Source organism: Sinocyclocheilus rhinocerous, unplaced genomic scaffold (assembly GCF_001515625.1).
Source record: "Sinocyclocheilus rhinocerous isolate Xijiao unplaced genomic scaffold, SAMN03320098_v1.1 scaffold945, whole genome shotgun sequence".
In the NCBI taxonomy this organism is placed as follows: Eukaryota; Metazoa; Chordata; class Actinopteri; order Cypriniformes; family Cyprinidae; genus Sinocyclocheilus; species Sinocyclocheilus rhinocerous.
The window spans coordinates 776733-795701 of record NW_015629570.1 but is presented as its reverse complement, the minus strand read 5'-3'; the positions used below and the strand labels follow the sequence as shown (position 1 = coordinate 795701).

The window sequence follows — 18969 nt, the reverse complement described above, 5'->3', positions numbered from 1 at the left end:
TCAAACCTGGTTAGATTGCAGTGCTCTTTAAAATAGTGCTTACAACAATATGAAATAACTTGACTATCTACAAACTCTTTAAACTTTTCTCATATACATGTTAAAAGAAATTTGAATCCATAGTCGAGCCAGTGATACCTCTTATAGGAAATGTCTGCAAATACAGTATATATATATATGAATTAAAAAAAAGAAACGTAAAACAGAGGCTGGCCTGGAAATGTATTTTCTCTGTGACTTCATAATACTATAACATTTAACAATATTATTCATTAAACACCTCGCAGCACCTTGATGAAATATTCTTTTTCTTTTTTAACTGCTTTACAATATACTCAACACATTCAACAATGTAAGCTTCCAGAATCTCTTTTCATGGACAAAACAAAACTGCTCTTGAACTGGTTTTTGAAATGCATTAATGATAAGTTCTGGACAACATGGTCTCATGTCAAACTCATAATAATTAGAGTTAACCATGTTAAAAATCGTAGTAGATTGTACAGGTTGGCTCGTACAAAATGTACAATAATTACTTCATTTGAGACAATTCAAAACTTGCATGTACATATTTGATGCCTTTACCTGACTTACCCGGTTAACTCTTACCAATTATTACGCGTTCGTCACAAGACTGGGTTGGTTCTGGATTCACTATACACATGAACAATACACATTTGATCTGGAATCATCTTTCCAAAATCTAATCTCACAAAATGTAATAGTGTGAAGGATTCAGATCTACAAGTGACATCTACAGAAGAGTCTCATTCTTTTTTTGTATAGCTAAACTGCTTTATTATTGACAACGCACATAAGTATTCTTTAAACTGTCAGTAAACTGAAGGTAACACCCTTGCTTTTTTCATAAATAAATATACATCCCAATCTTCTGTTCATATAAACATAAAAAAGTCTTTTACTGCGTTTCAAGACAATCAGTTTTGTAAGAACGATACGCTGCATACACTCCTACGTGATTTACAGACATTGCATCGCATGTCACGCAAACATAGTTTTGTGAACAATTTTGAATGAGGCCCAATTAACGGCGACTGACATCACACACATACTTATGCACAAACGTATCCCAACATGCACCTGTTACAGACGGACCATCTCAAATTGGGATCAACTGCATCTGCCAACTGGAGAAATTTCCCTACGTCTCACAAAGCATGGAAATAATCCAAACATAATTAATACATAATTAATTCATAACTGAATTACTAATATAAATGCGAGTGCTATCACATTATCTTGTGTGGAATATTCAGCAATTGGTTTGATATTTCAGAGGTCAGTCTGGCTCATTTGAATTAAGAAGGAGATTAATTTATTCAAGTTGATAAGCAAACCTAAAAAAAAAAAAAAATTGAAAATTGCAATTTTTTATGTATTTTTTACGTTTGGTTTGACAGTCCTCTCTTGATTGATGGCATCTTTTGGGATGGATCTGTATTCAGAGGTAGAAACCAGTGGTCTGGGTGTCAGGGGGAGGTGGGAGTGGCTCAGGAAGCGGGTGAGGACTGTTGCCGGGTGTGGCCACTGCATTGCCGTTGGGAACCAAACAACTTCCTGTGTAGGCCACACTAGCAGAGTTGAGTATAAAGCCTGTCTCCATCTGGAAACAAACAAACAAAAAAAATGTTAGAATGTATGTAACTAAATGGCTAAAAGCTAGCTAAAAGTGTACCAATTTTAGGATGATTAGCATTATGATCATTTTCATGTCAATTAAGAACATTGTCCTTCCATAATTTTGCAGTTTTTCGAAAATAGTTTGCACCAAAACATGGCTTCTGTTAGCCTAGCTTAAAACAGCTTTTGAAAGTCATATAGTGTAAATACAAACTAAAATTGACAAAATCCACAGCGAGCAACCATGACCTTTCATTAGCATTAGAAGAACTTCTCTGCTATTGACCCAAATTACAGAGCTCACTTATGGTGCTAGCTTATAGAACTAGCACAGCCGTGGCTTATTTAAGCAGGTTAGTGGCATCTGGACAGCAGATGTTGTGTTTGCTGGGGTCATTTTAGGTCTTCACAAGATACATTCACCAGGATCATAATCAGGAACAAAAACTAATTCCATGCTGTTTTTGGAGGAACTCATCAAAATAATCAAATTCCAAACTGCCACATACAACATGCTAACCAAAACAAATCTTAAAGATTAGCTGGGTAAAAGCTTTTAAAAATTACATCACTTGGCATAATTTGTCAGTGCATGCTATTTTACCAACTCATAATTTTTTGCTAATGTAGGAATGTGTTGTGCAGATGATAAGTAAATCATTGGCTGTATCACAAATCTCCTATAGTTATAGTATATGACAGTGTAGTGTTAGTATGCATGAGGTAATGTTGATGCTGGATTGTAGGTCATGGCTGCTCACGCCTGACTGGGCATTTAAGTTCTATTCTCCTTTCAGCTGAGAGCAATGACCCTGAACACACACAACTCAGAAAACTCAAAGCCTAGAATGTAGTGCTGGAATGAATTGTCTCTCTTTCTTTTTCACTTTGCTTTTCCATTGATGATTCATTTTTCTAACCTCGCCATTCCAATTTCAGCACTATTTCTAACTGTACCTCCCTTTTTCTTTGGAAAAGTAGCTCCAGCACTTTTTTGCAAAAGTCACTACCACAATGCCAAAGCCTTGCAGTGCAGTGCACTGGCCCAAGTCAAAACAGTCCAACCAAAAGTATCTATGATAGTATTTGGGGTCTAGATCTTCAGTCTATGGTATTATTTTCATGTTTCGGTTGTCTGCCAGTGAATTGTAAGTGTAACAAGACACAGTATTTAAGATATCATTCTTAAGTAGCACAGACAACAAGGGATGAGTTATTCACCAAATTTGTCTTAGCAAGCACTGCTAACCATCTACAGAAAACACAATCCCTACATGTGGAACCACAGCATGGTGCCCTACATGCGGAAAGGCAAGATCGTCTGGATAAATTAGTGCAGACAGGAGCCCATGGTCTCTGAATATTGCCTGCTGCATGAGCGGTCCTTTTGTGGAGGCTACTCTTCCTCTAACTCTTGTTCATAGCCTCAGGCTCCCATTTCACAATGGACTAGATGCTATAGTTGGCTGCCATCAGTATAGCGGAAAAACCTGTCTGATGCTGGTGGGTTGACCTGGAAGCTTACACTCTTAAGCTGAAGATTACGATCTTAACCACAGTCACCATAATAAAGCAACACAGCAGGCAAAGCAAACATCCACCTGTGTGGGGCCCCATGGCGAATCTCCAGAGACTGCCAAGACTTTGTATTGTAGGTCTGTCACTGTGCATTATGCAATCTCAGCACATTAGCAATGACCTATTAGGTCTTGGCCCCTTATACAGAGCACAATTAGATCAGAGTGAGCATTTAGGCCAATGGAAAAAAGATGAGAAATATGGAGGGGGTGGAGTGGGGCGTTTCATGGTTTGGAGTCCAGAATATCTTTTAAACTACAATACTAGACAATCCGAGCTGTTTAAAGAGCACGTAGACATAAAATCGAACGTAGTGAAGGGTGGTCAAAAGGGTATCTATCATTATGTGAAATGTTAAAGACAATTTGATACAATTTCTAGTGCACAATATTTCTAAGCCAGCAATCTATACCACCTTGACAATGTAAATAAAAAAACGGGATGTCCAATCCTGCTCCTGGAGGGCCACTTTCATGCAGAGTTTAGCTCCAACCCATCTGCATGGAAATTTATAGTGATCCTCAAGACATTTATTAGCTGGTTCAGGTGTGTTTAGTTAAGACAAGAGCTAAACGTTGCTGGAAGGTGGCTCTCCAAGAGTAGGATTGGACATTCCTGGGTTACTGCAATACCTTTGTTTTTCCCTTATCCATCCTTGATGGTTCTAGGACAACATTCGTTTCGACCAATCAGTTTTTAGGATTAGGGGCTTGACAACATTTTCATCCACAATAATTTCCTATTTGAGATCAGGAGTTGAGGGTGTACTTGGGGTTGTGGATAAGGTTTGGCTGTTATATGTTTGTTTGGGATGTTGATCCAGGAGCTTGTCCAACTTGGTTAAATCACATTGCGCAACTGTATCCTTCCTTAATTCTTACCTTACTGTGGGTGGCGTCATGGGTCAGTTCAGAGCCATAATCTCTCAATGAGGGAAGGTTTGAAGGTGGGGCTAATCCCAGGATATGCTCCAGAGAGGAGTTCTGTTTAGTATAGGAGGCATAATAAGTGGGTGCGACCTTTGGCTGCTGCTGCTGTTTCTGATAACCCTGCTGATAGGATGAAGATGAGGCCATGGCTCCCTTAAACTGGCCTACATCCTCAGCTGTACAGATGTTCATTGTAAACTCCACCCCTGAATTGTCAGTCATATTGTAATCAACATGTGTACCCAGTGTTTGTGTGTGTGCCATCTGGCCATTGGGAAAACAAGGTCCATTTGTGTCCAACTGGTCTGTGAAGTCATATCCATTCCACTGGGGATCATTGTAGACCCCGTTCGGAGGGGTTTCACTACCCACAGCTGTTTTCTGTTTATACTGGAATTGATGTGATTGTGATTTACTAGTTCCTGTTACCTCGTCACCAAGTTGAGAGTTCAAGTTGGCTTGTGTGTGTTCAGGAATCCAGTGTCCATTGTGTACAGCTGGTACCGAGTTCACCAACAAAGTATCATGCTGGGTAAACGTAGTTGTCTCAGTGTCTGCTGTAGACACCTGTGGTATAGGTGCCTGGATCCAGCTCTCGGTTTTGTGGCAAACCGACTGGCCATTGAGATGTTGCTGCATACGCTGTGAGAGATGAACTATGGGTGTTATCTGTTTTTGTGGCCAGAAAGGTACGTGAGGAGCAGTCATGGAGATAGTAATTTGAGAAGCGGAATCGGAAGCAGAACATGGCTTAGGGGGTTCAATAGAATCTAATGCCGCGGCAGAGTTTTGAGCATCTGTTGAGTCCTCGATCCGGTTCTCCAGTGAGTCTTGGACGTAGGAGAGGATTTCGTTGTTGGTGAGAAGATCATTCAGAGATGGGGTGTAATCCGGATCCATCTCTACCTGGATCATCCTCTCATCCAGAAGCAGCAGCTCTAGGTCCTCTGCGATGAGTCCCAGGTTTTCCAGGGCACTGAATAGCTCACTGTTGGAGCAGCTTTCCTCATTTTCCAGGGACAGAGAGTCTAATGTTGCCAGTAGTGGGTCAAAACTGGATGGTTCCTGTTTGGAGACTGCAGTTACACCATTCTGCGCTGGATTCCAACTTTCATTTTCCGCCGAAGAAGAGAAAGTGCTAGTCTCTCCTTGCTCACTGAAGAGGCTACTGTGGAATGACATTCTAGGCTCCATAGCAGGCTGGCAAACGTAAACAGACTCATCCTGTCTCATCATGGCTCCCAGCAAAGAACTTGGGTCCAGATCATCCTTTGAACTTTTGTCCACCTTGCTCTTTTTGGTTTTGTTGTTCTTGCCTTTGCCCTGAAGGATGTCAGAGAAACCTGGCATGGGGTAGCTGATTTGATACAGCAGAGCTTCTCCAGTAGCAAAGGTGAACGGAAGATGCATAGATCGCTTCCTCAAATGCTCTCCACCCTCTTCTTCTCTGAATAAATGAATAAAAAACTTTGTCAGTGGATGTGTAAGAAGTACATTCAACAAAATCTTGCTAATTCGACCATGCTATTTAACAGTTTAAAGGTGAACACTAGCATGTTAATCAACTACATCTATTTTGTAAATTGTTAGTGCAGAAATATAAATGGATATTAGCCATAATATACTTACACAAGAGGCCTCTGGGTGGCAATGATGTAGTCAGGCTTGCCGTTTTTGTGGACAAGTCTAGCGTTAGCTTGTACCCATTTCCAGTGGTTGTCCTTTGTAAGCAGTCTAAAAACAGTCAGGCCGCTTTCTCCAGTCTTGATCACTGCAATAGACAATGCAACAGTATTTAAACCCAGTTATTAGTTGAAACATACACATCAGATTTTTCTGCCTTGTTGCTTTTTTCTGCTAATAGATGTTGGCTCCATATTGATTTACTGATTTTACTGGATTTAAGGCTCTAGTTCACATGTCCCTCTACTCCTAAAATCAAGGATTTATCCAATCTCCTCCATAATCTATGGCAGTGGTTCTCAAACCTCTCCATGAAGTACCCCCAGCACTGCACATTTTGTATGTCTCCCTATATCTGACACACCCACTTCAGGTCTTGCAGTCTCCACTAATGAGCTGATGAGTTGAATCAGGTGTGATAGATGAGGGAGACATACAAAATGTGCAGGGCTGGGGGTACTCCAGGACAGGTTTGAGAACCACTGATCTATGGCAGGGGTGGCGAACGTCGGTCCTGGAGTGCCGCAGCCCTGCAGAGTTTTGCTTCAACCCTAATCAAACACACCTGAACAAGCTAATCGAGGTCTGAACGGTTAGAAGGAAGCTACAGGCAGGTGAGTTTTCATTAGGGTTGGAGCTGAACTCTGCAGGGCTGCGGCTCTCCAGGACCGGAGTTCGCCACCCCTGATCTATGGGATTATGGGAAAACATTCCTCCTCCTGTCTCTTGCTCTGTCTGTCTCTTTTTTACACTTCTTGCTATAGACCATCACAGAATAATCAGAATTCAAAAGTCCATACAATTGATAATATCAGTCGATTTCACTTCCTGTGATAACATCTATAGATTATCTCCTGTGAACCAAGCTGAATGAAAATACTGTCACTTGTTCAAGTATTTGCCTAAGAGCACACTGCTCATGTCTTTTAGTGTCACTAGTTTATTTTAGACACAAAGCCTTTGGCAACAATGTCAGCATGCATCAGCAGAAAGACAGCTCATCATAGCTGTTTCTTAATTTTCACGTAATTCAGTCAATCACATTATTAGTTATGTAGCATTTTCAACATAAGTTTCTTTAGGCTGAATTTGACTTTCTTGAACAATAAAACTCCAAAATGACACATCTGAAAATCTTACTCCTGACATGGTTCTCAGCACAATAGAGCATATCAGCTGCATGGATGAACTGGTACCCTGAACCACGAACTCGCAGCTCTGCCTCGGTGTAGCCAAGAACGATTTTACCCCTACAACAAAGGCAAAACCAACATCAGTGATTCTTACATAATTTTCTATTGTACTTATGGATATATAAACATGTGTATACAATGCACGTTACAACTCTTTCAAAAGAAACGTCCATCATTACTTAGCATCACAGGCCATTGGGGTGAAGTCCAACTTGTGTTTGGTTCTGAAAATCATGTTCTTGGTTCGGATCTCCATTATGGAAGGAGGCTGTAGGGGTGTCGCTATGGCAAACAGGGCAAGCTGGGGTGGCATTTGGCCTCCGTCATCCAAACGCCTGTTCTGTCCATGCAGGAATTTCAGACGTCCTTGAAGATTCAAGGCCTTAATGGGGCATAAATGACAATGAATATTGGAATTTGTACTATACAAAAAAATAAATAAATAAACTTAAAAAAGGCATAACGTGAAAAATGTGAAAGTGGACATTAATTTAAATATGGAATTTCATCTAATAATTATATGTTTCAAATGCATGGCAACTACTACAAAAAGAGCAAACAAACAAGAATAATAAAAATATGACATGCAAAAAATTATGTCAAAATGCATTTGCATGAAAGACGTACATAACCGATACACGTGATATATGAACATACACAGCTGGAGCTGAATGATTTTGTTGCCGTGCCCTTGGCAAACCACATAATTTGTCTCTGACTCAGTGTGGGCAATAGAACTCAATCCAGGTCATCTATTAATGAAGGCTATGACCACAATGTGTCATATCTGAATGTTTGCTTGTTTGTGATTGGTTAGTCAACCTTACAACTTTTGTTCTGACTGGCGGAGATTAAGCCATCTAAAAGTGAGTGTTTTATGTATGTTAGCCATAATTAATTTAGTGCCACTTATGAATATGCACAAACATAAAACTACAATACAATATATTTTGTGGCTGGAAGGCACTCTTGATAACCTATTTTTGTTGTTGTTTAATTTCTGGGTGAGCTGTTCCTTTAAGGCTTGTAAATTATGTGATGTCTTGTGTAATGCCTGATTTAAAGTAGTTCTACTTATGTAAGGCTGACTTTGTGAAGTATTAATACAGAGACACACATTCACATACACAAACGGAAAACGTTAGTCAAACTATATTTCATTTGGCGCAAATAAAAATGAAGCTTTCAGCATGAATTTCCAAGTTGGCGGTGTGTCAATTAAATAATCATGATGGAAGCTAATTGGACATAATGACGTGTTCATTGTGAACCTCCCAAGAGAACATAATAGTTGCATTCAAAAATGCCAAAAGGACCAAAAAAAAAAAAAAAAACATAATGGAAAAGAGTTTGAGGTTGCTCATATTTATAGCTCATGCTAATGAATTTCTCTGAACACATGGGGAGACCCCTGTTAGCGTTCCGCTCCTGACAAATTAAGTGTAGTCATGCTATTCTTGAGGGAGATGGATTTGGTAAAGATGGAGTGGAGGGGAAAGAAAGTAAAAGAGGGAGACTGAAGAAATAAAGGGCTAGAGTACAGAGAATTAGTGCAGTAGTGAGCTTTGCACGCATACGTATCTCTTCACTACCACAATGCCAAGATTAGCAAAAAAAGAATGAATGGGAAAAATACTTTTGGAATAAAGACAGCTGAAAGAGCTGGTGGTTACTATTGCGCTCCATACTGTAGCTAAAGCCTGGCTTTCTTCAAATTAGCTTTAATTTATGCTAACAAGAACAGGTTCTCGCTATTATGCTCTATTTCTTCTAGGACAAATTAAAACCTGTTTCACATGACCCTATTGCTCCTTTAAGACGGATTACAGAGGTGTTCCAAAAATTCTGATCTCTGTGGCTGCTAGAGGCGCAATCCAACACAAAGTTAGCTCCACTAACCTAGATGCTAACTCACTCTGTAATCTGGAACATCGGGGCTTAGAGACTTTGAATAGCAAGATATTTTCCATCATACTAATATTAAAATTCCAACAGTATTTCCATAGTTCATGTGTAGGCAACTCATTAGGTTTTGAGAGCAAAATAAAAGCTTTAGCTATTTGACACTGACCAGGAATCCCGAAGAATTGTCTAGGAGGCAACGGAAACGACAGACGAAATTTCTCTCCAGGAAAGAGGAGTTTTCGGGAGGCAGCTGGTCAGGGTTGCATGTCACAGGGGCAGGATCTCCATCTAAGAGAAACAAAAAAGAACTTAGGGTACTTTCACACCTGGCCCGTTGTTTCAGAACCTGGCGCGTTTCCACCCTTAGCTCGGTTCGTCTGGGCATATGTGAACACGGCAATTGCACCCAGATCCGCGCCAAAACAATCGGTCCGAGATCGCCTGAACGAGGTGGTCTCGGCTCGATTGAAAACGAACTCTGGAGCGGTTCGGTTGTAGTGAGAAAGCAATCCAATCTAACGGACCAACGAACCAGGCTATATCACAATGTATAATGGGTAATTAAGTAAGTTCCGTGAAAAGCATTAGCTTTGTTGTTTTACTAAAATCTCTAAATGAACCTGTGAATGTCTCTGGGTGAGCACGTCTTCGCCATTCAAAATCAAAGCGCACTTTTTTATTTTATAATTCCGTTTTATTGCTCTTCTTCCTAGTAGGTGCATTTTAAAAAATGTTTTCCCGATGAATCCTGGACTCCTGCTCAAAATGATAAATTAATATAACGACAGCTACCAAAAAACCCAACAATAAGCCCGCGAAGCTTTTGTCGTTCCATCCTGACGGATGACAGCCGTGACAGCGGTGGAATCCCAGAAAATAAACCGTGGAACTTTGACCAATGAGAGAACAGTTTACTCACGTGTGACTTGTATTAACAAATTTGGTCCGTTTAGAAACTTTGCCGTGTGAAAGCGAACCGCGCCAAAAATTAAAAACAACATTGTAATAATTTGAATCCCTGTTTTGTAACAAAGTAATCGATCTACAGGTGTGTAAGCACCCTTAGAGTCTCAGTAGTGTGACTTTTTCAACTGGAGGTCATCACTGAATTATCCACTAACCACTGTTTCTGTTTTTTTCCTTTCTGTTTGCTGTTATCCTTAATTAAAATGGACATTTTAGTGACCATAACATTTATTTTGCAACTCCAGGAGCTTCCACTAAAGGTCAGACCACCCTCCCCCTCTCATTTTTTCAAAAATAAAAAAATAAAAATAAAAAACTCTCTTTTTCTCAGTAAACTATTCATTTGAATATTCGCTTAAAAGTTTTGGTTCTTTTATCATTAATTTGTTATGAATAATTAAAATATTAAAATAATATAAGTCCTTTTTTTTGCAGAATTTCAGGCAAAAATAACTCAATATAGTGCTACCATGATATAAAATGATGTATTTCCTGACCTTGTGGTGATTCTTCTGTCTGCGTGCTGGTTGGAGGCGGGTTCAAGGCCCAGTGTAAGTTGCGTCTGAAGGCCTGCTGGTCTTCAGTATGAATGAGTTCAAACAGATTTTGATGCATCACATCTGTCTGGGTAACTGAGGACAAATGAAGAGGGACAGTGTGAGAGAATTAAGTTGAAAGGATGTAACATCACTTTATGGTTTTAAAAAGTTTCAGGACCAACTACAAATATGTAAAGTAATGTTTGGGATCTGTAAGGTTTTTAATGTTTTTGAAAGAAGTCTCTCATGCTTAAGGCTGCATTTATTTGATAAAAAATCCAGTAAAAACAGTAATATTTTGAAATCTTATTACAATTTCAAATAATTGTTTTCTACTGGAATATATTTTAAAATCTCTGAAATTACTTTATTCACTGAAAAATGGCTTATTTCTGACAGCATCAACTTTGACCTGCTATCAAATTCCCTCTTTTCTTGTCTAAACACATTCATACGAACAAAAGGAGGACATCGTAAGCACAGAAAGTAAACAAATATAGTGACGTCACAGTTGGATAATTCGTAAGTAAATTATAATGAATTGGATTATGCTGTGCCAGACTGAATCTCAGAGTAAAGCCTGTTTGATTAAGCGCATTCAAATTCTCCCGCATTCAAACTGCTGCTCGAGAGAGACGCTGCAGTATTAATCAGCATTAGGCAGATCTGATGAGTATATATATATATGTGTGTATGTATGTGTGTGTGTGTGTGTGTGTGCACTAAGAATAGAGGTGAGAAGAAGTATGGAATGGTTATCCAACAGGTGAGTCTGACGTAATTCTGATTCTGGGAAAGTGTACGTACAGGGCATCCTTATCAATCAGATTAAAACTGTGTCACCTGCAAACTCATTACGTCATGCCTGGTTTGGACATAATTTAAGTGCATAAGTAGCCCTACTACAAAATAAAGGCCTATTTGCACCAAGAGCGACGCGTCAAAGTAGCATTTTTACACTTTTTAAAAGATAAACGTGTTGAAACAATATATGTTTTGTTGGTATTTCATGAGGAAATATATAGCAAAATCCAATCCCAAAATTCATATCCCAAATATACTGACTGTAATTCTGCTGTCTATTGGATTAGTATTAGAACAGTGGCTATATGATACATATGTGTTTATGTAAGAGACTGTTGAGAAGGATAATTACCTGGTAGAATCCTAAGTAATCCTGGATGGTGTGAGAACAGTAGAAAATGATCCCCTCAGCAGTGACCACCAACACAAAGCCATTAAGAGCCTGTGACCATAAACAAATGAACGAACAAACACAGGAAATACAATTATTACTTTATTGGTCATAAAGAAGATTATGGAAGCCTGTTTCTGCCAAAGAATAAAAAAATAGAAAAGGTAAAAAAAAAGTCAGAATTGTTAGATATAAACCCAGTATTCAGAATTTTTTTTCTTGGAATTCCAAGTTTATATATCACAATTGCAATTCTGACTTTTTTCTCAGAATTCTACAATTACATCTCGCAATTCTGACTTTTTCTGACTTCCATAGCTGATTGAAAACCTGCTTTTTAAATGAATCACTACATTATTCTCTCAATTTGTTTTTTAAAGAACCCCAAAATGGCTTGACAAGTACAGTTTTCTTTTCTGTGTTGATGTATTTCCTATTAAAAGGAAGTTGGTACAGAGCATATCAACCAATTTTTGAAAAATGTCCAATAGTCATTTGTTTAAGCTAGTCATAAACTGAAACAAAATTTAACTGAAAGGAGAGACATTTTTTCCTTATATGTGCTACAAGTACAGTTATTTGAGTACACTAGCGTATGACATCTTGTTCTGTGTGTGTATTTTTGTGGAGGGGATTTTGCAGCTCATCACCATCTGGTGGGCTCTAAGTGTGGATCTGTAATTATGGTAATCTGACACATCCACAGACAATACAAAAACAACTGTGTAACTGTGTATACAAATCTACCATCGATAAAACCCTCAAGCACTGAGTGTGACAGTCAAATAAGTATGTTGGTATAATTTTTTCACTTTTTACAAGTACCCGATTCTTTTGAGAACATTCTTAAAAATGTGAAATACATTTATAATTTGAAATTAAATATAAAATAAAACTAAATTACTGTTAAATTCTGAAACCTAGACTAACATTATATGTCGATATCATGGGAAAAAAATTACTATAAATACTACAACATGGAAAATGGTTCTTTTAATAACATTAATAAGAAGAAAACAAACACAGATTCACAGAGAAGCCCCAAAGTGCAACACTGTACTTCGGTCTGAGTGTAAATAAGGGCTCTCTTGAAATCCTACGAATGTTTTATTTAGGCTGTGCTTGTGTTTGTGTTGCAAACACTTTCTAAATGCAAACTGAACCCTTTAACCTAAAATGATATGATAAGGTAACAAGCAATAAATCATTAAATCATCTCTTCCACTTTAATCTGTGATTGTTTTTGCCAGATAATATGTACATAATAATGTGCTGCAGTGTGGTAACATCAACAAATAAGCCTCAAGAATTAGTGTGCGTTACCCCATCATGAATGGTACAGCAGTTTATAGGGTTATATCTTCCCTCTTATTATACCTTCCCTCTCATTTGCCTGAACATCTGCATTGCATACCAACACACACACACACACACACACACACATGCACACGCATACTAATTCATACATGCACACCTGGTCCAAACACACTCAGAAAACATGGTCGAGTAGCAGCGCTCAGAATAAATATTTCGGCTTGTTGGTTGGCAGAACAGCCCACATGGGGCTCTTGCGGGGCAGGAGGGGGAGGGAGGATGTGCAGTCAGGAAGCATTACTATCAAATATGTACCACTGCATCGTTCACAGTCCAGCACACACAACACACACACAACTATACAGAACACAGGGGAGACAGTGCGAGAGAGAGAGAGAGAGAGAGAGAGAGAGAGTATGAGGTAGAGTATGAAGCAGAGAAACAACAGAGCTGAGATAGATAGATAGATAGATAGATAGATAGATAGATAGGAAGGAACGAAGGAAGGAAGTAAAGCAAGGACAGAAGGAAGAAAGGAAGAGGAATGGATCGATGGAAGGAAATAAGGGAAGAAGCAAGGAAGAAAAGAAAATAACAGGAAGAAAGGTAGCACATGACAGGAAGGAAGGAAAGAAGGAAGATAACAGGAAGGAAGGAGCATGACAGGAGGGAAGTAAAGAAGAGATGGATCGATGGATGTAAAAAAGGAAGAAGCAAAGGAAGAATGGAAAGAAGGAAGGAAGGAAGGCATGTATCGATAGAAGACAGAAAGTAAGGCAAAACAGACCGAAAGAAAGGAAAGAAGAAATAGGAGTAAAGAAAGGAAGGAAAAGACAGAAAGAAGCAAGGAAGCAAGGAAGGAAGGAAGCAAAGAAGGAAGAAAGGAAGGATGAAATAGACAGGAATGAAAGATAAAGGATAATTAGAATGTGAAAGCATGTGTGATGAAATGAAAACACAGATGTGAGTGGACAGGTGGTTCAAAGTTCTTAGTCACCGGATGGACAGAGCAAAACTTTCAAAGTAAAAAAAATTTATAAATAAAGTAGAATAAGAGAATACTTTTACCTCTTATTTTATCCTTCCTTTATAATACATGAGATCTCTATATGTGCATTATTCATGCCTAAGTGTCTGAAACGAGAACAAGGCTGGGCAGAAATAGCCTCTCCTCTTTTCTCCTCTCCAGGACATTGTTTAAAACGTCTCTTTATAACATGCTATGAAGGCACATGGACGCCATACACACACACACACACGCACGAACGCACGCACGCACACACACACACACACACACACACATGTCTGGTTTGCTATCCTTGTGGGGACATTCCATAGGCGTAATTGTTTTTCTACTGTACAGACTGTATATTCTATTGCCCTACACCAACCCTAGCCCTAAACCTACCCCTCACAGGAAACTTTCTGCATTTTTAGATTTTCAAAAAACTTCATTGAGTGAGATTTATTAGCTTGTTTACCCGTGGGGACCTCAATTTAGGTCCCCACCGTGACACGAGTCCCCATGAGTCTGTGTGTATTCAGGTTTAAGTACTCACCAGAATAGAAAAACAGGTACACACACACACACACACACACACACACACACACACGTGTTTGTCCTTCTGACCTGTAGTAGGAGCTCTCCTTCATGCAGCCAGCCATCAACCAATCCTGTTGCTTTACTGTTGTCATGGTTACTGTTGTTTGCTGACAAACCATTGCAGCTGTGGTTTTTCAGAGTGACTGTTGACAGAAAAAGATAAATAAATATTTACATAATGTATGTTGTACGACTATAGTTAGCAGTGTTTATTAAGTGAAGCATCACTATTACTCACTACTGTATATGTATGTTCAGTGGATACTCTCCAAAATGGCACCAGGGTGACGCAGAGGAGACCCCTGATGTCAGAGACCCCTGAACCCCTGATGTCACATGAATTATTTTACCGATCTCCTTGCTACGTTTCTGGACCTTGATCGTGGTAATTACGTTGCTGTCTATGAGAGGGTCACAGAGCTCTCATAATTCATAAAAAATATCTTAATTTGTGTTCCGAAGATGAACGGAGGTCTTACGGGTTTAGAACGACATGAAGGGTGAGTAATTAATGACAGAATTTTCATTTTCGGGTGAACTAACCCTTTAAGTCTTCAAGTCTTTGAGTTCATATTGAGATCTCTGACTTTATTACAGATTTTACAGAAACTGAGCAGAGATTGAGACATCGTTGAGAAGAAACACAAGAATTAAAATCTTAGAAGCAGAGATTTTACCCAACAGTCTCCATTAGTTAAATTATGTTCTATTCAGTTAAAATACAGTTCCCTCTCGAGCTTTCACGAGACATCACGGAGATATTGCTCCGTTATGGGAACTCCTTCCCTTCCAACCTTTCCTGAAGTCCTATGCACCTGGCTCTTCCCAGCGGAGGGATAACCCCAGGCCAGCAACCGCAGCGGTGACGGCTAACGTTACTGCTCCTCGCCAGGAGCCGGATTTCCGGAGGAAGGCGTGGGGTCCCGGGAGGAAACGCCACGGCCTGCGTAGGAGCCCGCAACGTGACTCTCGCCCACCGCCGGCGGCTAAGCCGTCGTCCTGACGGTCTGAAGAGAGGAGGAGAGTGCGTGAGCGGCTCGGCTCCCAAGCGCCACAAGCTCATGTTTTCAAATGTTTGTGTGTTGGATGTTCATTCAATAAAAATGCATACATTATCACAAAAAGAGCTATTTCCTCCTCACTCAGTCAATGCGGTGCCACTCGCCCCGCCTCAGAGCAGTGCAGAGCCGCCGCCCACACACTCGCCGGCGCATCCAACGACCAAGCCGCAAAAGCCGCTATGTCAGTTCCTGAGCGTGTGGGAAGTTATTCCGGGAATCTCACACTGGCTACTCGGTGTGATAGAGCGTGGGTATACCCTTCAATTCAGACGCAGACCACCCCGTTTCAATGGCGTGGTGCAGTCTCTAACATTGCCCCGAAACGCCCTGGTTCTGAGACAAGAGGTATGCAGTCTGCTCGAAAAAGGAGCGATAGAATGAGTCCCTCCCAGCGAGCTATTCCGTGGTACCCAAAAGAGACGGGGGACTCCACCCGATTCTAGATCTCAGGCCCATCAACAGAGCGTTTTGCAAGCGTCCTTTCAGGATGATAACGCTGAAACAAATCCTGGCGCAAATTCGCCCCGGGGACTGGTTTGCGTCCGTGGATTTAAAGGACGCATACTTTCACATTCAGATAGCACCGCATCACAGACGCTTTCTGAGGTTTGCTTTCGAGGGCACAGCGTACCAATACTCTGTTCTCCCGTTCAGGCTGGCTTTGGCCCCGCGCACTTTCTCGAAGTACATGGATGCAGCACTTTCCCCCCTTCAGGAAAGGTTGGAAGGGAAGGAGTTCCCATAACGGAGAAATATCTCCGTGATGTCTCGTTCCCGCTCTCAGGGAACCGAGGTTACGATAGTAATCGGAGCGTTTTCAAACAGGTTTCCCATACACTCTGCCATTGGTCAGGCGGACAGATGGCCCCGCCCCAAACTCACGCCATTGGCTGAGCCACTGTTGCCATGCCAGGCTGGTCGGAATTTTTAAACAAACAGAGCAATTATAGAGCCACAGAAACACAGTGATTCAAGGATCTCAACCTATAGAAATACGTTAAACTATAATTAATTATACAAATATATTAAACTGACAGGAAAAAACAATTTTAACATCCAAAAATTGCTTAAAATGTAATTTAAGGTATGCCATACTTTCTTCTACTTAGTTTTCAATACGCGCTCTAAAAATGAGTCTGTGCTGTTTTCGTCGTGGCCATTAATGGATTTGCTCTGTGTGGCCCTCTCTCAGGACAAGACAAACTCTTTTGAGCATTAGTGGAGGAACTGACCTACAAACGACAGGGGAAATGGAGAGAGACAGGCCAGGCCAGGAGAACAGGGATATGAAAAGCTTTTGCACTGACAGAGAGAAAGAGAGAGACAGAAAAGGAAAGAGGAAGCACTTTTCACTTGTGAGAACATACGTGGAAAACGCATTTGGGCACGGTGAGAGAAAGGTCACCTCGCTCTCGCTCCTAACAATCTAGCAACGACATAAGCAAATTTGTCATATTTTATTAGCATCTTGTGGCTGATATTAAACCTGTGAAGTGCTCAGCACAGTTGCGAACATTTGTTTGTTGTTATTGTCCAAAAATGTCCACAATAGCTGAACTACTATTTACACCAATTATTTCCATAACCAAAAACTCACTCAAGCAAATGCCTCTAGATGTCATGAAAACTAATTTTGATGATTACATTTGGCTCCTTTTGTTCTCCTGCAGCAACCTGACCCTTTTAATAGTCCTGACGCATGACCTGTCATGACCCCTGACCGCTGTCAAGACATGATACAATGAGTGACAAAGAGGTTGACGTTATTCCTTGAGACATATTTTAATTAACATAAAAATATCTATATTATTTAAAAAAATATTTTTGTGAAAGAATAAAGAGTTAAAATAATTTACATAATTCATCTGGACAGGTTAATCACTTCATAATAAAGCGGACAACAATTTTTCTAAACATTTATGTTTTTTGTTAAACCTTGGTGTCCCAATGGAGAACTATTTTTTTATATTATTAAATATTTATTTATTTTATTTTATATATTATTTTATTTTATATTTATTTATTTATGTTATATTTTATATATTATTTTATTTTATATTTTCATATTCTATATTTACATTTTTTTTGGTTGTTTATTTTAATTTACATATGCTAGCATTATAAAGTAGCTGCCTGTCAGTCACGCAAATGTTTTTAGCATAGCATATTTTAGAAGATTAGGCTTTGTTATGACCATAGCAAGCATAGCAGCAGTTAGTGCTGAAAACAGGAGGATAAGAGCGTTTTGGTGCCCCTGACAATCCTTCTTATATGCTTCAAAGAGCGACGGGATGTTTAAGGCCTTTTTCTCAGGATCTTTAGCTCCTATCTCAAAGAGCTGGAGACAAAGGGTGAAGGGCCACAACCAAACAGAGACCCAACTCTGCACGCAACAACACATGTATGTATGCCAATGACACTGCGTCATTTACAAATGAAAGCAAATGAGCAACAAAAACATGAAAACGAAGAGATTATGAGCACATCCAGGTCACATTTCACCCAAAATCAAAATAATAATACAAAAAAGTGAACCAAAAACTGTACATAACAACAAACATAATAATACCTAAAAATAAATTATAAATAAAAATATTATAATTAAAAATATTTAAAAAGTTTTCTTTATGCAAAATATTTGTCTTATAATCAGGGTCGTCTTATATTCGGGCCAATACGGTATATTCTTAGCGTATTTATAAGACCATTACATATTTCTGCACTGCAAAATAATCAATGTTCTTAAAGGCTTTATTTTCTTAAAGGCATTCTTAATGTATGCTGTAAGCACTTGAAATGCATATAGGCGAGTGTTGCCGTACATTAGGTGACAGATGAGTTAGTGATTCCCTTCGGAGGGGATTCGAAGGGTTTCCGGGCTCGTCCGAATGCTCGTGCTGTGAGGGTTTTACTGTGTTTATGGAGCTGTGCTGTTGTGGGACAATGCACATTGCGTCCCTGAGCGTGCAGCATCTCTGGGGACGGAGGCTCTGGAAAACCTGTGCTAAACGTTTTGGCTTGATTTCTTGTGGGTTTACTGACGGAGTCAAAACAGCTGCGGGGAAACATGAATGAGGTAATTCAAACGTCAGCATTAAGATATTAGTAGTAGGAAGAAGGAAGAGATAAAGTTTTACAATTTTAACAAATAAATATTAAAATATTATATTAATTCTAAAAAATAGAAATGTTAAAATAAGTTTATATATATATATATATATATATATGAGTTAATATATTATATTGTTAAAAAACGAAAGAATTAAAATAATTAACATAACAGTATTATGTTTAGGGCTGGGTATCGTTCAAAAATTTTCGATATCGATACCGATACCTTGACTTCGATACCCCTGAACGAT

General features: G+C 39.4%; 1 protein-coding gene across 1 annotated transcript in view; it reads right to left on the bottom strand.

Annotated features, from left to right (window-relative positions):
• Window positions 1-535: 535 nt before the first annotated feature.
• LOC107739322 (aryl hydrocarbon receptor-like) overlaps window positions 536-18969 on the bottom strand; it is a 38085-nt gene continuing 19651 nt past the window's right edge. The window contains exons 3-11 of the mRNA XM_016551409.1: window positions 14574-14689; window positions 11591-11680; window positions 10393-10519; window positions 9096-9217; window positions 7204-7406; window positions 6972-7081; window positions 5778-5919; window positions 4101-5595; window positions 536-1624 (exon numbers count right to left, since the gene is read on the bottom strand). Of these exons, the coding sequence (XP_016406895.1) occupies window positions 1463-1624; window positions 4101-5595; window positions 5778-5919; window positions 6972-7081; window positions 7204-7406; window positions 9096-9217; window positions 10393-10519; window positions 11591-11680; window positions 14574-14689 (2567 nt within the window). The 3' untranslated portion in view covers window positions 536-1462. The remainder of the gene's footprint in view (window positions 1625-4100; window positions 5596-5777; window positions 5920-6971; window positions 7082-7203; window positions 7407-9095; window positions 9218-10392; window positions 10520-11590; window positions 11681-14573; window positions 14690-18969) is intronic.